Consider the following 21,187-nt stretch of genomic DNA (forward strand, 5'->3'; position numbering starts at 1 on the left):
GTTTCTGCCTGCTTACGATCAGTTTGAAGAAGGGTCCTGACTCAAAATATCATCTGCCCATTCCCTCCAAAAATGCTGCCTGACTTGCTGAGTATTTTTCCTCAAGATTCCATGATCCCCAGTTTCTTATATCTCTATAGTTTCTGGTTGGTTGCACTAATTTTGTTAAAATCAACAGAAACAGTTCAAAAGTATGCACAATTAAAAGCACATTACTTTCAGCGCTAATCAAATTTTTACTTAATTACTGTCTCTTTTACAAAGTGCACGATCACCTGTCCTAATGATACCATCCTTGGCTCAATGACAATTTTTGACTGATTCCGCATATGAAGCACTCACAAAATGTTACTGTATTAAGGGTGTTTTAGAAATGAAAGTTGTTGAGATATTACTATCTTCAGGATTATTAACAAAGTTTTAATGGGCATCTTACACGTAGAGAGGCTGAGATATGAATTGTCTGGCAACCCTCAAAAGTTCTTCGACATATGGAACCCAGTGCTGCAGCATATTAAGGACAAGTAAAACTATCCCCTCAATGCCACACACTTTTGTACCTTCTTTGAATCCAGCAGTGAAAATACTGAAATATTTGACTTGTGAAAATTACCTTGATTCATGTTTTTGTGCTTTTGTCTTTTTTTGTGACATTGTAGTTATGGTTTTTAATTTTTTTTTTAAATTATTTATTTGTTCGTTTTTGTTTGTTTGTTTTCATGATTATGTAGGGAAGGGGAGGGATGGGGTTTACTGTTGTTGTTATATGCACTGTAATTAATTAAATTAAATTAAAAAAAATTAAAATAAACATTAAAAAAAAACAAAAAACAGTTTTCTTGCAGATTGGGCACTTTTTAAATAATTGTAAGCTACTTCAAAAAGCAGAATTATACAGAATTATAGAAAATGTCAGAGACTCATCAACCGCTGAAAAGATTTCTATGCACCATTGTTTTAAAAGACTAGCCCCATATCCTATAACAACACCCCCTCATTGGAGACTTTCCCCACTACGGAGAACATCTCAACCCGTCTTGCTCCCTCAGGCTCTTGTGTGTCTCTATATGGTCACCCTTAATTCTTCTACACTCCAAAATTTATCTTACACTGCATTTTGTGCAGCATTTTTTGCAGCAAAAACAATTTTATAATAGACATCGTAAGGACTATGTTGCAGTATGCTTGAAATTATCTCCGTGCTTCTCTCACACTGCCACCATATCACTATTTCAATTGCACTTCCAGCAAGATTATGCCTTGAGGAAACTTCTGCCTGTTGGCTTTACATGATAAACTAAAATGTTTATGCTTGAGCCCAGCACTGGTCTAGGTCCAAATAAATGGGCAAGCATCAGCTTGCTAGTCGAGGCAAGATTCATCAATTCAAACCAGAGCAAAACAACAGACCACTATGCCACAATTTCAATTTGCTGCAAAATCTAATAAATATCTATGAATACTCCTAATGACATATGACAAGTGCAATGCCAGCCATAGAAATGAAATACAAGGTCTTTGCATAAATTAACTTATCTTAGGATAGTGAAAGTGCATTAGTTACTCTCATCTGGGCATAAGGAGGTTGTGGAATAGGAAGTGCACTAAAGTATCCTTTCATAAAATCTACAAAATGACACAGCTCCCTGCATTTATATGATGCTTCTAATGAAGAAAAGGTACATGCTTCTGTTAGGTTTATTCAGGATATTTTTGTTGATGTGAAAAAAACCTTGGTAGGGAGGTGGGATTTAGGGAATATATAAAAAAAGAGGTAGGTACTGATTCATGATGAAATTCCAAAGTAGAGGTCTCAGGTATTAAAGATACAAATGCAGCACAGTGGCACAGTGGTAAAGTTGCTGCCTTACAGCGCCAGAGACCCTAGTTTGATCCTGAACATGGGTGCTGTCTGTATGGAGACTTTAGTGCCCCTCATAATGTTTGGGACAAAGACCCATCAATTATTTATTTGCCTCTGTACTCCACAATTTGAGATTTGTAATAGAAATAAATCACATGTGGTTGAAGTGCACATTGTCAGATTTTAATAAAGGCCATTTTTATACATTTTGGTTTCACCATGTAGAAATTACAGCAGTGTTTATGCATAGTCCCCCCATTTCAGGCACCATAATATTTGGGACACAGCAATGTCATGTAAATGAAAGTAGTCATGTTTAGTATGTTGTTGCATATCCTTTGCATGCAATGACTGCTTGAAGTCTGCGATTCATGGACATCACCAGTTGTTGGGTGTCTTCTTTGGTAATGCTCTGCCAGGCCTGTATTGCAGCCATCTTTAGCTTATGCTTGTTTTGGGGGCTAGTCCCCTTCAGTTTTCTCTTCAGCATATAAAGGGCATGCTCAATTGGGTTCAGATGGGTGATTGACTTGGCCACTCAAGATTTTACCATTTTTTTAGCTTTGAAAAAACTCCTTTGTGCTTTAGCAGTATGTTTGGGATCATTGGTTTGCTGTAGAATGAACCGCCGGCCAATGAGTTTTGAGGCATTTGTTTGAACTTGAGCAGATAGGATGTGTCTATACACTTCAGAATTCATTATGCTACTACCATCAGCAGTTGTATCATCAATGAAGAAAAGTGAGCCAGTGCCTTCAGCAGCCATACATGCCCAGGCTATAACACCCCCACCACCGTGTTTCATATATGAGGTCGTATGCTTTGGATCTTGCTTGGGCAGTTCCTTCTCTTCTCCATACTTTGCTCTTGCCATCACTCTGATATAAGTTAATCTTCATCTCATCTGTCCCAAAGATCTTTTTCCAGAACTGTGGTTGCTCTTTTAAGTACTTCTTGCCAAACTGTAACCTGGCCATCCTATTTTTGCAGCTAACCTGTGGTTTGCATCTTGCAGTGTAGCCTCTGTATTTCTGTTCATGAAGTCTTCTGCGGACAGTAGTCATTGACAAATCCACACCTGACTCCTGAAGAGTGTTTCTGGTCTGTGGCACAGGTGTTTGGGGATTTTTCTTTATTATAGAGAGAATTCTTTTGTCATCAGCTGTGGAGATCTTCCTTGGCCTGCCAGTCCCTTTGCAATTAGTAAGCTCACCAATGCTCTCTTTCTTCTTAATGATGTTCCAAACAGTTGATTTTGTTAAGCCTAAGGTTTGGCTGATGTCTCTAACAGTTTTCCATTCTTGTTTCTCAGTCTCATCATGGCTTCTTTGACTTTCATTGGCACAACTTTAGTCCTCGTGTTGATAAACAGCAATAAAAGTTTCCAAAGGTGATGGAAAGACTGGAGGAAAGACTTGGTGCTGAGAGCTCTCATACCTGCATTTAGGAGGCAATTAAACATGCCTGTGCAATTACAAACACCTGTGAAGCCATGTGTCCTAAACATTATGGTGCCCTGAAATTGGGGGGATTATGTATAAACACAGCTGTAATTTCTACATGGTGAAACCAAAATGTATATAAATGGCCTTTGTTAAAATCTGACAATGCGCACTTTAACCACGTGATTTTTTTCTATTACAAATCTCAAATTGTAGAGTACTGAGCCAAATAAATTAATGATGGGTCTTTGTCCCAAACATTATGGAGGGCACAATATCTTCTCTCTGTGACCGTGTGAGTTTTCTCTCATTGCTCAAGTTTCCTCCCACATTCCAAAGACATGCTTAATTCGCTTCTGTAAATTATCGCTGGTGTCGGATAGATTAGTGTGATTGCACTCAGTGGGCCAAAGGGCCCATTTATGCACTGCATCTCTAAATTAAACTAAATTAATATGTGTCCATTTGAATCTGGAAAGAGTCAAACAATGAATAGAATGTGGAGCTTCCCAACGATAGGGACCTGCATAGAAATTTGATATCTCACTTGTCAGAACTGAAATCCAAATAAACAGTTGATGATAATGTCAATGTGGAACAATTGGTTACGCAAAAGGAAATATAATGAGAGAAGTGTTTTGTTGACAAGTACCACGTGCATAAGAATCGTAATCATAGTACGTGAATGAAAAGCTGCTTGGTAATGAAAGGCAATCATCAATTGACCAACATCCTAGAATGCACTGCCACTGAAGGTAAAAAAATTGCTGAATAATCTGTAACCTATATGGGACTCAAGAAATGTGCATGTTAATGTGTAACTTGATCATGGGGTGGATATATTTCAAAAGCTGAGTGAAATAAGGATGCATATTTTAATGTTCTTTCAGTGTCTGCTCCAAAACAAATACATCTGACACACACAAAGATATAAAAGTTTAGAGCAACAAGCAATATACCAATAACATGACAATTGCAAAGTCTGTTGATAGATCACGATGAACAGTACAACTATTAAGTGGCAAGTATTTGGTGTACAAAGTGAAAATGAACACCAAAATCTCAAAGTGGTTGAATCTGTCAGAATAACCAATAACTGAGTTCAATACACAGGAGATATGTGACATTTGTTCAAGGGCTATGTCTTGATGTGAAAACAAATCCCTCCAAGCTGTAACCTTCCACAAATGACAGCGTTTCAAACGTGGTGTTGCATTATTCATCATACCGACAAGTTGCGTAATTTAGTGTGCCAAAAAAAAAGTGCTGAGGTAGCTCAAAGAAAGACTAGATTCACTGGAAATGGCATTTGTGAATTGCAATAACAGCTAATAGCTATATTAATCATGGTAAAAACAAAAAAAAAATTGTGATGGGCCCTCTGTATAAAGAACAGTCCAAAGTCAAGCTGAGGAACAAGATTCTGGAGCTGGCATGGAATCAAGGGAGATTCACCATTAAGACTTTCATCCTGTTACAGAGATTGCATCTGACGATTTACGAATATGAATCATGGAGCTTTAATCATGTGCTAATAAAGTGCATGAGAATTGGAATTTGCTCCGTTGGATTAAACCAGGCTTCTGAGAATATTTCAATTTCACAAACAACTCACTGGTTTCCCACTGAAAGTTTATTTTCTCGTGATTTAACTGAAATATAATGTTATAATGGGGAGGGAGGGGAGGGGAGCAGGGGGGGGGTGGGGGTGACTGAATCTTATTAATTCATCATTAACAAACAGATAGCCAACTTGGACCTGTAGATCTAAGCAACAAGTCGAAAATTGAAAGGCACCAATTAGATAATCATGATCTTATTGAATGCCAGATCTAGTGAAAGGGGTTGAATGGCCAGTTCTGCTGAAATTTCTAACATTTGTTCTGCTATGCCACTAAATTTCTGTTTTCATGCAGGTAACTGCTTGTTCTGACAATATGTTATACTGGAGGTTCTATCTGATATCACAATATTTAAAATTTTAATTTCATGCATCCCTTCTTTTCAATATTTTTCTACTCATTTTAAAACATCTTATTACAATTTGATGCTTCTCGATCTTTACCTAAATAATTTCTGCTTTGTTTAAAATCTGTTCCTGAACACAGAATGCACACAAAATAGATGGAAATCATTTTTGATTAATTGAATCATCTGAACAGGTGAATGTCGAGTGTCTTCTAGAGGTCTGACAGGTGATGGCAAATTTCATGAGAATCAACTGTTGAACACCACAAAGAGAAATCAGCACAGAGGTTCAGGACTCATTGAAAATAAACTCTACAGATTATTGACCGAGTTGACCAACTATGTTATTGCTGATGGAGGTGAAAGATCCAGAATGGCAAGAATTTATGCCTGTTACTTCAGCATCTGGATTGCCATGATCAAAAACAATCAACACATTTTATCTGATAAACAGTGCAATGATCGGTTATGATGAAAATCTATTACAATCTATTACAAGCATCTGCTGACCTCTTAGCCACGTTAAAGTGGTCTCTGTCCAACACAGACATGAACTTCAGCATTCTGTAAAAACTATTATATTCTGTGCAACATTATTTTTTATTTAAATGTTAGCTCTTCATAATAGAAACATAGAAAATAGGTGCAGGAATAGGCCATTCAGCCCTTCGAGCCAGCACCGCCATTCAATATGATCATGGCTGATCGTCCAAAATCAGTACCCAGTTCTTGCTATTTCCTTGATTCCGTTAGCCCTAAGAGCGAAATCTAACTCTCTCTTGAAAATAGAGTGCCAACACATGTTAATTCTTTCTAAAAGAATGGTAAATCAGTAGTTCATTTGGTAGAATATTGGCTCTTAATAATGCAGCTCAAACATATAAATGTCTAAAACGGAATTATCTTTAGAAAATAAAGAAATACTCCAGTGTTTCAAAACCACTTGGGCTATTCTCAAGATAATTCACTGGAATCAAAATCCAGAGTGTAGAGAGACTACAAAATTGACCACTTTTGTGATTCTGAGGAAATGGGAAGTAATTACCCTTTATTCTTTGCTGTGCCATGTGGTGTTACAGGGACAGTGAGTGTTAGATCCTGCCTGCTGCCCATCACCTCCTGTGCTCACTGTTTGCAGGTGTGGAGGGTGGATCGAGCTGGCCCTCTGCTCCCTCGTCAGCAAGGACACTGCCATAACTCAAATGACACACTATTGATGTTCCACAACCTGCACCCCACCTCTGCCATCGTCTCCTGCCCTGACTTTTAGATGTCAGGCAACCCCTGATTAGTGCTTGGTTTTATGTCAACCGTCAGCAATTTTTTAATGCTAAATTGGTGAAACAAATCTACAAATTAAAAATTCAAACAATTAAAAAATGTCAATTAAAAGCATAGTAAGATAATTAAAAATGTAACTTCACTTGCTGAATAACTCAGAGGCTAAGAATCCAATCCTGCAACAGGTCTGATCAGAAATAAAATGGGAGAAGGGACTTCCCCACAAATTATCAGGATCCACACTATACTGGACTTCATATGGATTCAGAGGTACATACACAGGAACAGATGAAAACACATCTATCATTCAGTCTGTCTTGGACTTGCAGACTAAATCCTGGACTTACTTCACTTCACATAGTCGAATGTTGGTGGTTCTGGAGAGGATTTGCCAATAGATGGACAGCAAATTCAAATATTCAAAGAAGAATCAGAAGTGGACCACAGTCACTCTTCCCTCAGCAGTCTTTTCAGACTCTCATGAGTAATAATCTTGAATCAGGTCATTCGCCCGTTCAGTTAAATGAAGAACGACTGCTCGTAAGGGAGATTGGGGCAACAAACAGAAAGTCTCTGGTGGATCCTTTTCTCATACGTTTTCAAATATATATTGGTGTTATGAATGATCTCATATCAAAAATGACCTATTGCATTTTTCCATCTAAACAAAAAAGATTTGCCAGTCCCAAAGATTGTGCTGCTTTTAAAAATCCACTTTATTCAGTTTACCATGTCAACATTGGTTTAATGAAGAGGCCAGTTGATCCCAAAGGTCTAGCAACAAATCTTTCGTGATGTGCGAATTAGTGTTATTGAATATCTGATAGAGAAAAAGTTATTGAGGCTCTAAGTCCGGTTAGATCTAATGTCTGTTATTTTAGTTGTTTTCATTACTGGTTTGACTATTTGCACGCTAGTTTATTCCAATAGCTTTCCTTTTACAAATGGAATACAAAGTCTTGCAGCTTTTGCTTGCAATTAATTCTTTGCAAAAGCTAAGCTCTCTCCCAATAGGATAACTTGTTTTACGTTGTATGTTCAGAAGCAGCACCTAATACACATAATGTTCCTTGCCCTAAGGACCCATCTTTATTTGACAGCCCAGAGAACGTGCAGCAATAAATTATTTTTCTGTGAAACGGGTCACACTGGAGTCTAATCCTATCCTCACCAGATGGCCACACACACACACACTTTTCAGAAGGGGTCATTGGATAGTTCCAGGAATTGTGGTATTTTACCTATCTCTTGTGCAATGTTAAAGGATACATTTAATGAACATGACAAGTAACTGTTGTATTGTAGGACTCGATTATGCTAAGAAAATGCACTACAGCAGGGTAGCTCGTGGTCATTATCTTTTATACTGTTCTTTCTCCATCAAAACCATGTTTTTGGATAACAAACACTGGTGGTCTGTTACCTCCCAGGAAGGGGGAAAGGAAGATTGCCAGAAAAGTTAGTGTCCAATCAACACATTATACAATATTGATAGGATCTGACTAACTCACAAACAGCAGAACTGAGCAATTTGTTGAAAACATTTTTAATTAGGATGAAGCACATCTGCAGACATAGCCTTGAGGCGATGAAAATGGATATCATAGCACAAAAAAGTTAACCGGCCAGCATTCAGAGGACTCAACCAACGATTTAGAAATTAGTTTTTGAATAAAAGCATGGATGCTGGGGAATTTAAATTATATTAAATCTGGAGTACAAAGCTTTAGAATGAAGATGCTGAAACTACTGAATTGTTTTAAAATCACCACCAGTTCATTCATATTGCTCAGGAAAAGAAATCTGCCATGTTTAACCAGTCTGACTTCAATGTAGTTCCAGATCCTCAAATGTGGTTGACTTAACTGTGTCTGAAATGTCTGACCAAGCTTTTCAGTTCAATTGGCAATTCAGGATGGACAAGAAATTCTGACTTTTCCAGCAACACCAATATCCCATAAATGAATAAATTAAAAATCTGCAATCAAGAAATGAGGAGTGACCTATGTTCTATGTTCTCCTGCCCAAGTGCATAGGCATATTTTTCAATGTAAGAACATTACATTACTGTGTGTTACTGCTGTTTCTGTTCATCTGTAGCAAAGAGTACACAGGATGTGACCGATATTTGGCATTTGAAGGTGGAGTTGGGTCAGTGCACAGCAAGGCACAAATGGAAAATGAACAATGGTTCGTAATATGTCGGCTACCATTTCGAACAGAGTGAAAAGTAGATCTTACGACGAATTATTGCTCTTATAAATGCTTGCAGTAGGTCAATTTCCACAAGGAGTCTGAACCTCATACTTTAACTATCTCTTGTCAAGCATCTTATGGTAGAGCTCCATAATGTTCCATAATGCCAATGTCTTCCGTTTCTTAGAGCAGGGGTCTGGGAACAGTTTACATGCTCATCTCAAGGCAACAGTTTGATTATGCCCCCCAAAGAATAGAAAATGAAGAGAAAATTATGTTTCTATTTCTCAAAAAAAAACTATCTGATAGTTGGAGAAGCCCTTTGGTGAAATCCAAATGCAATTGCTTACAACTTATGTCAATGCTGTGGCACCTTCCCACTGCGTCTCCATAAGCAGTGAGCATATTCAGGAGATTTTGGTTATCTCTGTGTGTTTTCAAAAGGTGGTTAGTGACTTGGGCTGAGGAACCAAAAGACTAAAAGGTCACTTTATGTCAATAGAATATGCTGTGGATAAAAACTTAAAATATTATTTACAGAGATGAAGGTGACTGGATATCAATTCTATTAATTCAGGTTAATTGCTAAGTGCAAAGTTAAAATAATTTCAATATAAGAGCTCTGTTCAGATGATGTCAAAAGGAAAAAAAACAATTTCTTAATGATTCTCTTGTGGCAGCTCCCAAGGGTCGGGCCATTCCACTATCGAACCCCTTGGCCCTAGTCCGGGGGCGGCCCCTAGCTACAAGGATAAATGGCAGGGGTTTAGGCGCGATCGTTCTCTTGCAGACCCGACTGGACAAGGGAACGACAGCAAACAAAATTCCTCCGGAAACACCTGGCTCCTCGCCTTCATTTTGGGCCGATCGCCGCGCCACATTGGTGATCCTGACGTTCCATTGGTGTCGTAATGGAGTCAAAAGACAGAGCCGCCGTGCCCTGTCTCTCGACGCGGTCTCCGTTAAGCTAACGACGTTCTGGACCGCCCGGCCTCACGTCTGGTTTCAGCATGCAGAGGCCCAATTTCAGCTGCGGGGCATTATGGCGGACGACACCCGCTACTTCTACCTGGTGGGGGCCCTCGACCAGGACACGGCTGGAGAAGACACTCAGTTCCTCGAAGACCTTAAGGAGCTTCTGCTCCAGATTTACGGGCTCAGCCGGATGGAACGAACTGCCAGGCTCCTTCATATGGAGGGCTGAGCAGATCGGCGACCATCAAGCCTCCTTAATGAGATGGTCGCACTGCTGGATGGGCACACGCCGTGCCTCATGTTTGAATACGTTTACCTGCATCTGGTGCCGGCCGACATCCGCCTGCAGCTCACCGACGCCTCGTTCGCCGCCACCCGGGCTCTCAGCAGGTGCGCTGATGCACTGTGGATGGTGCGCCGGGATGAAGTCAGTGCGCTGGCCGTCACTCCGGCAGCGCCTGATTTCCTCCGGTTGGGCGCAGGAGCTGTGGAGGGAGTGACAGCTGCGCCCCGGAGGCCTGGGCGATCGCCCCCCGCGGCCGTTGCGGGTCCCGCACCTGCAGTCCTGCACCAGCAAGCTCCAGGCGGCACCGGCAGGAGGCACTGGTGCTATTACCACCAGCGCTGGGGTGCTGCAGCCCGACAATGCCGCCAGCTGTGCACGTTCCCGGGAAACGCCGGGGCCGGCTGCCAATAGTCCCCACGGCAGCCGGCCAGATTCACCGCCTCTTCGTCTGGAATCGGCGCTCCGGTGACCGCTTCCTCAGAGCTGAGCGTCCTGCCCCCTTTACTGGCAGACATTCGTTCCGGTAAGCGGGGGCCCGTCCTCACCGTGGTAAATGGCAGCCCCATCCGTACATATGGGGTTCGCACGGTCCCGATCATTTTCGGCGCCTGTCATTTCTCGTGGTGGTTTACCATCGCCAATGTCTCCCAGCTGTTGCTCGGGGCCGACTTCCTCCGGGCTCACTCTCACCTGGTGGACGTCAGGCGGCAGCGCCTGGTCCACGCCGCCACGATAGAACCAATCGCGCTGCGCCTGCATGAACCGATTGCATGCCCCCTGTCGTCCGTGGATTCCTGTTTTGATCGGGTCTTGGCCGAGTTCCCGGAAATCCTGACCCCACAGTTCCGATGTATCATTTTCTGGCGGGTCGGCGTAAGGACGTCGAGTGGACCGACGAGGTGGTGGCGGCATTTGACGGCGCGAAGGAGGCCCTTGCTCGGGCTCTAAGCTGTGGTCGGCCATGACTCACCTGTTGGGCGTGCGGCTGCACCACACCACGGCCTATCACCCGCAGGCAAACGGCCTGGTGGAGAGATTCCACCGGCAACTCAAGGCAGTGCTGAAGGCACGACTCTCCGGCCCGGACTGGATGGACGCACTGCCGTGGGTCTTGCTGGGCATCCAAACGGCCCCTAAGGAGGACTTGGTCTCATCTTCTGCGGAGCTCGTTAATGGGTCGCCGCTCACGGTGTCCGGGGAGCTTGTGCCGTCGGCGCCGGGGCAGCAGGGACCACCCTCGTTCATCCTACAGCGCCTTCGCGAGCGAGTTGGCAGGCTCGCGCCCGTGCCGACGTCCCGCCATGGGACATTCCACCCGCACGTGCCATCGGCCCTCCGGGACTGCCCCTATGTTTTCCTGCACCGGGACGCTCATCGGACGCCGTTCCAGAGGCCGTATGAGGGCCCTTTCCGGGTGCTAGAGCACAGACAGACAACCTTTGTGTTGGATATGGGGGGTCTGCTGAAGGCCATGTCGATTGACCGGTTAAAGCCGGCACATTTGGACATTGACCAGCCGTTGCTGGTTGCCCAGCTTCGGCCGCAAGGTCGCCCTCCTTCGCGGCTCCCTCCACCTGTCCCTCCACCTGTGCCCCCGCCGGCCCCTCTGTCGGCCGACTTCTGTACGCGGTTCGGTCGGGTTGTGAGCCCGCCGGTCCGTTTCGTGCCTCCTGTTCTGGGAGGGGGTCCTGTGGCGGCTCCCAAGGGTCGGGCCATTCCATTATCGAACCGCTCAGCACGGGAATGGACTAGTCCGGGAGCGGCCCCTAGCTACAGGGATAAATGGCAGGGGTTTAGGCGTGATCGTTCTCTTGCAGACCCGACTGGACAAGAGAATGACACCAAATAAAATTCCTCCCGAAACACCTGGCTCCTCGCCTTCATTTCGGGTATATCGTCGCGCCACACTCTGGCATTAAAATAACAAGGATATTCCTGAAGCAATAACATCTTATACTTTGACTACATATTGGGCACTAGCAGCTAACCTCTTGATAAATTTATTCAAGGTATGCTATTTGTGTTACATGTTAGCTGAACATGCTCTGGTGGAGAATATTTAAACTCCACGTAGCTATACTTGACGTAGACACAAAGTGCTGGAGTAACTCAGCACGACAGGCAGCATCTCTGGAGAGAAGGAATGGGTGACATTTTGGGTCGAAACCCTGCTGTACCCGAGGACTGACTAGAAATGTATTTCCGCCATATTTTGGGTAGATAATCTGTAATAGTAACCCAAGCTCACTTGACATTCTAGACTACTGTTGCGCAGAAGAAAGAGTGCAATCTTTTCCAAGTTCTCCTCATCTGCAGCCAACTAGTGTGGTCCCTGTGTGACCTGGTTGACATCCTGCATGCTTGGGCACAAGTGGAGATTCACAGATGCTACTCGAAGCAGCAGGTGCAGCCTCTGATTGCTGGAAATTGACACTTGTCACATCTACCACTGAGTCGTATGAGGTGTAAAGCAAAGATCTGCCATCTCCTGTGGTGAAGAAGGTTTGTTTGGGTTTCTAAAGTCTACGAATTATGCATGAAGACACATCATATCTAGTTCTGTGGAACGTTCATAGGATATTGTGGTTATGTGACTATGGTTTGCAAAAACTGTTCTCAGCGCAATGTTCTTCCTGATATTTCCTTCAACTGTTTAGTTCCATTCACGTTATCTTCTGATCAAGCACATCCAGATATGATCCAGAAATGGCAGCATAATTGTGCCTGTTAAAAAAATATCCCAATTAAGAGAACCCTCAGTCAACTCAACATAGTCTTCAATATGACGTGATGATGATCTTTCTCAGAAGTGTACCTGCATTAGCCATGTCAATACAGCAGCTGCACAAGGTGGGAAGAGATCGAGTAGTTCCGCTGTAAAGTGGTTGATGGTACACAGTAATAAAACCACACTAGGTTGGAACTGGACAGACTAAATGATTCCTTCCTGCTCTTCCTCTTAATTATTTCTTTGACTTTTCTCATCGTGAAAGGCATGACATCAACTTCTGCAGACAGGGCTAATTCATGAATGGAAGACATTTAGAAATCCATCGCCAGGGAATGGCAATGTTCCAATTGTCCCTAGTGGGTGTAGGATAGTGTTAATGTACGGGGATCACTGGGCGGCACGGACTTGGAGGGCCGAAAAGGCCTGTTTCCGGCTGTATATATATGATATGATATGATATGATGAAGACGTGGCACAGAAACAGCTCCTGTGACTTGAAAACTGTATCGCCATCTAAAAATATGGGCACTTGTGTCAGTGCCAAGCCTTCATTCCATGTGTTGCAGTCTCTTCTACCTAAATATGCTGTGTTAACATGCTAGTTAACATGCTGTGAAGACAAAGGTCTTTCTTTTCTAAAGAATGTCAACTCTTTTGAAAGACATCTTTTGCAAAACTCAAGTAAACTATCGTGTTGGAATGGATACAAAGATAAAAAGGCAACGGAATAAGTAACCAGATTTAAAAACTGAAATAAACATTGCAGGCAGAAAGGATTAAAGTAAATTTGAATGTGTAGGAAAGAACTGCAGACGCTGTTTCAAACCGAAGATAGACACTGTAGATTGTGCATGCTAGTTCACCTTCATTATATATATATAGTGAATGTGAACTAGCATGCACAATCTACATCCTTTCTCTCAAGGAAAGAATATATAATAAAATAAAGATACAGTAGTCGCCGTGGATCTTATAATATATATCACCGCTCATGTGCGACTAACATAAGTACAGGTAAACTGATATCGACAAAGGCAGTCCAAACGTAGCTAGTTCACCTTCACTATATATATATAGCGTCACATTCACTATGCATGCTGCACATTCCACACACGATCCAGTCCGGATCTTCAATCCCACTTCTGACACCATGTTGTGTATTCATGCTAATACACAAGAGTTGCAACTCATAGTTTTATTTGTACTCAAGCGGAGGTAACAATAAGTGCTATCGTCTTCACAGTCTGGTCTCGGTCTGCCTGCAAGGCAGCGACCGGCAGCGTACAGACACTAAAAGCTGGAGTAACTCAGCGGGCAGGCAGCATCTCTGGAGAGAAGGAATGGATGACATTTTGGGTCGAGTCCCATTCCTTCTCTCCAGAGATGCTGCCTGTCCCGCTACGTTACTCCAGCTTTTTGTGTTTATCTTAGGTAAATCTGAAGGCATTTTATAAATATGTTAAAGACAAGAGAATAACCATGGAAAGAATAAGGACCATTAGGAACAACACAGGCCAGAGATATGGGTGAGGTCCTAAAGAAATACTTAACATTGGTGTCCACAAAGGAAACGGTCCTTACTGTTGGAGAATTCGGCAAAGCGTAAAGTGAAAGTGAAAGAAGAAGTGGCAGGAGGGAGGGTAAGGATTTAGAGGGGACATGAACAGTCCCAGTTTTGCACCCAGAAGGTGGCAAGTACCTGGAGGTTATTGCCAAAGGGAGTGGTTGGAACATGATTACGAGCAACATTGAAGAAATGTGTGGGTGAGAACTTGAATCACTGAAGGCCAAAAATCCAATGCTGAAAGATGGGATGAATAGGTTCCCACTGGTTGGCTTTTCCATGTTGTAGAGTTCTAGGACTCTATAATGGAATAGCAAGATAATAAAACAGAACAAAGCCGATGTTCATAAATTCACCATAAAAGAATGGAGAAAACAGATTTTTACCAAAGTATAATCCTAGAGGCTGATTACCTGATTTTGAAAGAAAACAGCAAAGGCATCACACCTTTGACATTGTACATCATTAAATGTGGGACAGGCATATGTATCAAACGTTTGGAATTAATACCAGTCAACCCACGGATCAGCGTGAGATTCACGCAGCAAACATGCAATCAGAAATCTGGGAGGTGTATTTAAAATGTGAACTGGATGCCAGGTTGCTGCTGGAGTTTTTCAAACTTGCACTACGTACATCAAAGTGGAAGAAGTCAAAGCAGCTAAAATCTCGTCTATATCACCATAGACAAATGTCCAGCACCTAAACTAGCTGGAGAAATTGAAATAGTTGCCAGCAGCAGTAGTGTATTATGTCTCTTCAAATAGTTCATGTTCATAAGTTATAGAAGCAGAATTAGACCATTTGGCCCATCAAGTCTACTCTGCCATTCAGTCATGGCTGGTCTATCTTTCCCTCTCAACTCTATTCTCCTGCCTTCTCCCCAAAACCCCTCACAAATCAAGAATCCATGTCAAAAAGTCATGGATACCTTTTGACCAAGTCAAAATGTATCCATTGATGGCCTCCACAGCCTTCTGCGGCAAGGAATTCCACAGATTCACCACCCTCTGACTAAAGAAATTCCTCCTCATCTCCTTTCTAGTGGTACATCCTTTTATTCTGAGACTATGGCCTCTGAAAACTCTTCCAACAGTGGAAACATCCTCTCCACATCCACTGGATCCAGGACTTTCACTGTTCAGTAAATTTCAATGAGGTCCCCCCTCATCCTACAAAACTCCAGCGAGTACCGGCCCAATGCCATCAAATGCTCATTGTATGTTAACCCAAGCTATCCGGGGATCATTCCTGTAAACCTCCCCTGGACTCTTTCCAATGCCAGCACATCCTTCCTCAAATATGGGGCCCAAAACTGCTCACAATATTCCAAAAGCGGTCTGACCAGTGCCTCATAAAGCCTCAGCATTACATCCCTGTTTTTATATTCTAGTCCTCTCAAAATAAATGCCAGTATTGCTTTTGCCTTCCTTATTACCAATCATTCCAACAATCGTGTTGAGTTATCTTACTTTATTACACAGAACCTTTTGGAAAAAGTCTGTTTATAAAAGGTTTCACTTACTTTGTGACACTCTCACCAGCTCAGCAACACTGAATACGCCTGATGTGACAAAGCTGTCTTGGAAGCCCAAATGCCCTACAAAACAAGGGAATAAAGAAAAGTAAGCTGCTGTTGAACAAGAAGGTATTGCTTGTTTCACCACAGAGAATAGCCACCTTTCATTTAAAGAACAAAATGTTAAACTTTATTAAAAATGACCCCACTTCAAAGAACCAAATAAAATAAATAATCTAGTTAAATGCATGCTTTAAATGAGAGAGACACAGCTTCAATAGAAAGCCATCCAGCAACTGAAAAAATAATCATAAAGGGGGTTGGTTACAACAGTCTAGTGAGATGAAAGGTAAAAACATATTCACCATAAACACTGGTTCAAAATTACAGTTCCATGTAGGGATTTTTTTAAGCCTTCCGACACCTTTTAAGAATTATTTTAAGAAAATGGTTAATTTAATAATATTTCTGCTAGTTTCCACCAACATGGTGTATACCTGGCCTCTGATCCCTGCATGTTTTGAGATAAGTTGGTTACTTGTTAGCTCTTCAATTCGCTGGGAAACAAATGCAGTTTTATGCCTCGTGGAAAATGACCAATTGCATTGCCGGCAATGGAATTCAATACCAAACACCTCACGTAATGGCCACCCAATGTGATTTCACTCATTTCACACCTCACCCATAAATTCATATCCAGTCAATGGGAGTGAATTATAGTGGAGAGGATTACGAATCTTCTGTTAGTTATCATCAATGCTAATTCATCCTGTTCCAATTCTTCTCTCTTTCAGGCTCTTTAACAAATACAATGCAGCAAGGTCAAACTTACTATCATAGCTCAACATCGCCTGACAATGCACTCGTTTTTAAACAAGAGATTACTTTTGGTTCCGTGGTTGCATTCTTGACTTGGTGTCTGTGGGATGGGGTTCAAATTCAACAGCAGCAAAAATCTCAGATGACTCTTGTGGAGCACTGAGAAAATACGACACTGTGGGCGATGCAATCAAATGGGGTGAAAAGGCAAAGGTTTGTCTATCCTCTCAGGTGGTTAAGAAGATCCTTTGTCATTAATCCAGGGAAAAACAGAGGACGTTTTTCTTCACTGATCACAATGCGGCTGCCATTCTGACTTTCCTGTCATAACTCTTTGTAACAGACTGTTGCCATGAAAGGTAATTTTTGAAATGGAAGTTATTTACTTCAGTGCATAATTGCAATATTATATTAATAATCCTCGTGTATTTCAGTAAGTTCATCTGAGCAGTCATTACTTACAGCATGATCCATTTAATACTTTCCAGTTAATAATAAATCTCATTCCATCAGTTCCAAGCATAAACACTGATACTTCCATTTAAAGGGGTTGGATCTTGGGACTATGTTTGGAGTAAACATAATGAGCAAATAATAGATGTGGCAGAAAAATAATCCCCCAATACGAGGCACAGCTTTCTTCACTGCTGACTTGTGGAATTTCATCCATAAGCACAGACAATGGCATTATTTTCAGTGTGTGCATGTATTTTACACTTGCACACTGAGTGGCAGGATGATTAATGTGTGGAGCTCTCAACTCTGGAATCCCTTCCTTCACCCTTTCCCTCGTGCAGCCCTTTGCAAGATGGTCCCTTTGACTTTTTGTCATCGTGGCTCATATCTTAGCATGAGTTTACATCCATTCCCTTTTCCGTTGATCACATTATGATACATACTTCAATGAGGTCAATAGACAATAGACAATAGGTGCAGGAGTAGGCCATTCGGCCTTTCGAGCCAGCACCGTCATTCAATGTGATCATGGCTGATCATTCTCAGTTCCCTTTCTCCTGTAGTCAATGATATATAAACCTTGTCAGGCCAGTCTAAGGAACCAAATTCAGAAGTAGAATCTGTTGATACAACTATTTTGTGTATTTTACTTTCATAGATCACCAATAAATTTTTAGGCTAATTTTCTTTGCAAGAACCTATCTAAACAACAATATTTTGTGTATCTACTATCGAAAGACCACAAAACCTCGACCAAGATAGTTTATAGGTCATACTACTTTGCCAAATCTAATACTCAGACTTTCTTGGGCTTTGATTCTATTTGTCTGTATTCTTTTACTATCAGTGCCAAAATCTCTGAGATAACATTTCTTTTTTAATGCAATTCATTCAGAATAGCCAGATTTTGTGAAAACATACATACATTGCCAAGGTATAAAAAGTATTATCTAACGCAAGTGAAAAGTTAATCATCGTAGAAGTTAATTGTGTGGCAGATTTAATGAACTTAAAATGATGGTAACAAAATATTAGATTTATCTAAAACATTCAAATTCCAGCAATGTTGAGTGTTTTGTGTGTTTCAATTCTGCTCGTGGCTTGCAAATGAGAGTGTTATAAGGAATCTGACTTTGGTCTGGCAAGAGGCCAACATTTTGCAAAAACATTCAGCAAATGATTTGTAACCGAGTCTAACTTAGCACATTTGAAGTGTCGGATTAATCTTGTAACTAAAACTATGTTGAAACAAATTGATCTGATGCCAGACCATAGTGAGATCTGTATGATGTTGCCTTTGACCTTAACTGTAAAGAATTAGCAAAGTTGTTTCAATATTAATTTGGATTTGGATGAATGGAATGTTGAAGAGCTCCAACTATTGGGTATTTTCATAATCTTTATATAATTGTGAAATACTAACGCCATTTTACCTTATATTTTGCTTAAAGTGTGCAACATACCAACACGACCCATCAATCTTTGGATTCTCAGTGACACCGAGTCTCCAGGAAGAAAGATTAGCATTAAATACTGCCTCACACATGTAGATGATATGTGTGTACTCCTTTAATTGATAGTGACGATGTCCATGTTAACCACTCCCTCACCGGTTAGTATAATTGTAGCTTCCCCACCCCTAGCTCCCTCTCTTGTGATCGTGACAGACCTTGTTTTGTAGAGGAAGGATGGCCCTGCTAAACCTCCGCAACATCCCCCGCGATCATGTCCTGGGATCCCCGGCTCAGCGTCTCATGTCCCGTGTCACGCGGCCCACGGTCCCGGTGTCCCAACAGTCCCTGTCTCCCTCTGCACTTAAACCTGCCTTAGTCCGGGAACGCATTGCCCACAGACAGGGCATTCAGAAGCGCTCCCACGACGAGTCCTGCCGTGTCCTCCGCCCTCTTCTTCCCGGACAGGTCGTCCGCATGAGGTCCATTTCTGGCCGCTCCAGACTGGCAGTGGTCATCGGTTCTGCTGGCTCCCCCCGTTCGTACCTGGTCAACCATGATGGCACGGTGTACCGCCGGTCCCGCCAGCATCTCCAGCTCGTGAACGAGCCCATCCCTCCCCCGGCGGATCCGTATGCCCCTCCCCTGCAACTTTCGCGGCCCAGTGCCTTGCCAGCTCCTCTGGGGGCCACCCCTTCCCCCCCCCCTGGTACTTCTCCTGTCCGTCTTCCGGCTGCAGTCCCGTTTTCCCCGGCTTCCCCGTACTCCTCCACTTCCTCGCAGCCACCACCGCTGCCTTCATCGCCCAGGGGTTCTCCCGTCCGTAGCCCACCCCGTGCCCCGGCGCCGTTCCCGCTTGTTCCCGTCGGGGAAGGAGGTGATGGCGAGGTTCGGACCCGGTCTGGTCGCCTGGTCAGGCCGCCTGTCCGTTACGGCGATTCCGTGTGATTCCGTATTCCTGTGCCTTACTGTCTGCATTTGCCCTAGCGCATGAGACATGGTCGCCCTGTCACTCACTGTTTGTTTTGTAGAGGAAGGATGTAGATGATATGTGTGTACTCCTTTAATTGATAGTGACGATGTCCATGTTAACCACTCCCTCACCGGTTAGTATAATTGTAGCTTCCCCACCCCTAGCTCCCTCTCTTGTGATCGTGACAGACCATGTACAGCCAGGGCAGTGTATGTGTTAATAAAAGCAGTTAAAGTTACATGGTGTCCGAGAACCATCTTTACAACACAGTCCTTTCGGGATGCCCTTTAGAGATTTATAGCTAATGAACTACTTCCAATGTGTAGTCAACATTTGAATAGACAACGTGGCAGTCAATTTGGATACAAAAAGCTACCGGAAACAGCAATGCAATGGGACCAAATCATTTGTTTTTGGTGAAACAGTGTGAGACTGGAACAACCCACTGCTTTCCTGCAAAAATATATTATGATGTATGTTCACATAATGGAGCAGACAATTTTAACATCTCATCTGAACTACACCAGTCTCACAAAGTTGCATTCTATTGTCGGTCCAGAATCTTTGCCCCAAAAAATTCTACCATCTGCTAATTGGCAAATTCTTGCAAAACTGTAATTATTTGACTGAAGTCGCAGTTGTCCATGACTAACTTTCATACACGGTGAGTGGCAGGGGCCGGGGAATGTTGTTGAACAGAAAGATTGAGTGGTACAAGTACATAGTTCCCAGAAAATGGCAAGACGGGTAGATAGGGTGGTGATGAAGGCATATTTGCATACTTGCCTTCAGCAGTCATGGCACGAAGTACAAGAGTTGGGCTGTCATGTTACTGTTTGAAAAGTGTTGGTTGGACTGCACTTGGAGTATTGTGTGCCATTCTGGTTGCCACACTGTAGGAAGGGTAGGATCATGCTTGAGAGGATGCGGAAAAGATTCACAAGGATGTTGCTTGGACTGAAGGGCTTGAGTTATGAGCGATTGGATAGGCTGGGACTGTTTTCCCTGGAGTGAAGGAGGTTGAGGAGAGATCTCATAGAGTTTATAAAATTATGAGAGCCATTGACAGAGTAGCTGGTCACAGTCTTTTTCCTGAGTAGTGGAGTAAAATTAGAGGGAATAGGTTTTAGATGAGAGGAAGGTTTACAAAGGGATCTGATGACCTGGGGAGAGGGGTAACCAACATAAGAGAAGTAATAGCAAAATAAGAAAGTAAGGAAGAAAGTAAGGAAGACGAAGATGAACAAATACTGGATCATACTTTAAGCTGAAGTATTATTTATACAGAAAAATTGCTAAAATGTGTTTGAAGCCCAGGTCTACAGTTTATTTTCTATGTATTTGCGTACTTGCAGTAGATTTGTCAATAGACTTCTGCCTTTGTTAGTGATGTAATGCAATGTAAAGGTTAATTTTTAACCCACTAATTGTAAATTAATGGGCATAACTACAGGCATAAGTGAACCACAGTGAGAAAAGCAAGTCCAATATCATGTCCATAGGAGCTTAACTGAATGAATTGTATTCTGTTTCTATATGGGCAAGGAATGGGTAACTGAACCACTGATTTTACATTATTTTAGCCCTATTTTCACCTTTTTTGTTTTCAATAGTCACATTATTACAGTCTATTAAATCAAAAATAGGAAGCAATTTTCTATC

General features: G+C 42.3%; 1 protein-coding gene across 14 annotated transcripts in view; it reads right to left on the reverse strand.

The window, feature by feature from the left end:
• Nucleotides 1-21,187, reverse strand: part of nfia (nuclear factor I/A) — a 663,295-nt gene that overhangs the window by 173,278 nt on the left and 468,830 nt on the right. For 13 of the 14 annotated variants that reach the window (XM_078407283.1, XM_078407289.1, XM_078407293.1 and 10 more), the window contains one exon: nucleotides 15,833-15,907. The exons of the other annotated variant lie outside the window; for it this stretch is intronic. In XM_078407283.1, coding sequence (XP_078263409.1) covers nucleotides 15,833-15,907 — 75 coding nt within the window. The remainder of the gene's footprint in view (nucleotides 1-15,832; nucleotides 15,908-21,187) is intronic. 14 annotated transcript variants of the gene reach the window in all.

This window comes from Rhinoraja longicauda, chromosome 11, assembly GCF_053455715.1.
Source record: "Rhinoraja longicauda isolate Sanriku21f chromosome 11, sRhiLon1.1, whole genome shotgun sequence".
Lineage (NCBI taxonomy): Eukaryota > Metazoa > Chordata > Chondrichthyes > Rajiformes > Arhynchobatidae > Rhinoraja > Rhinoraja longicauda.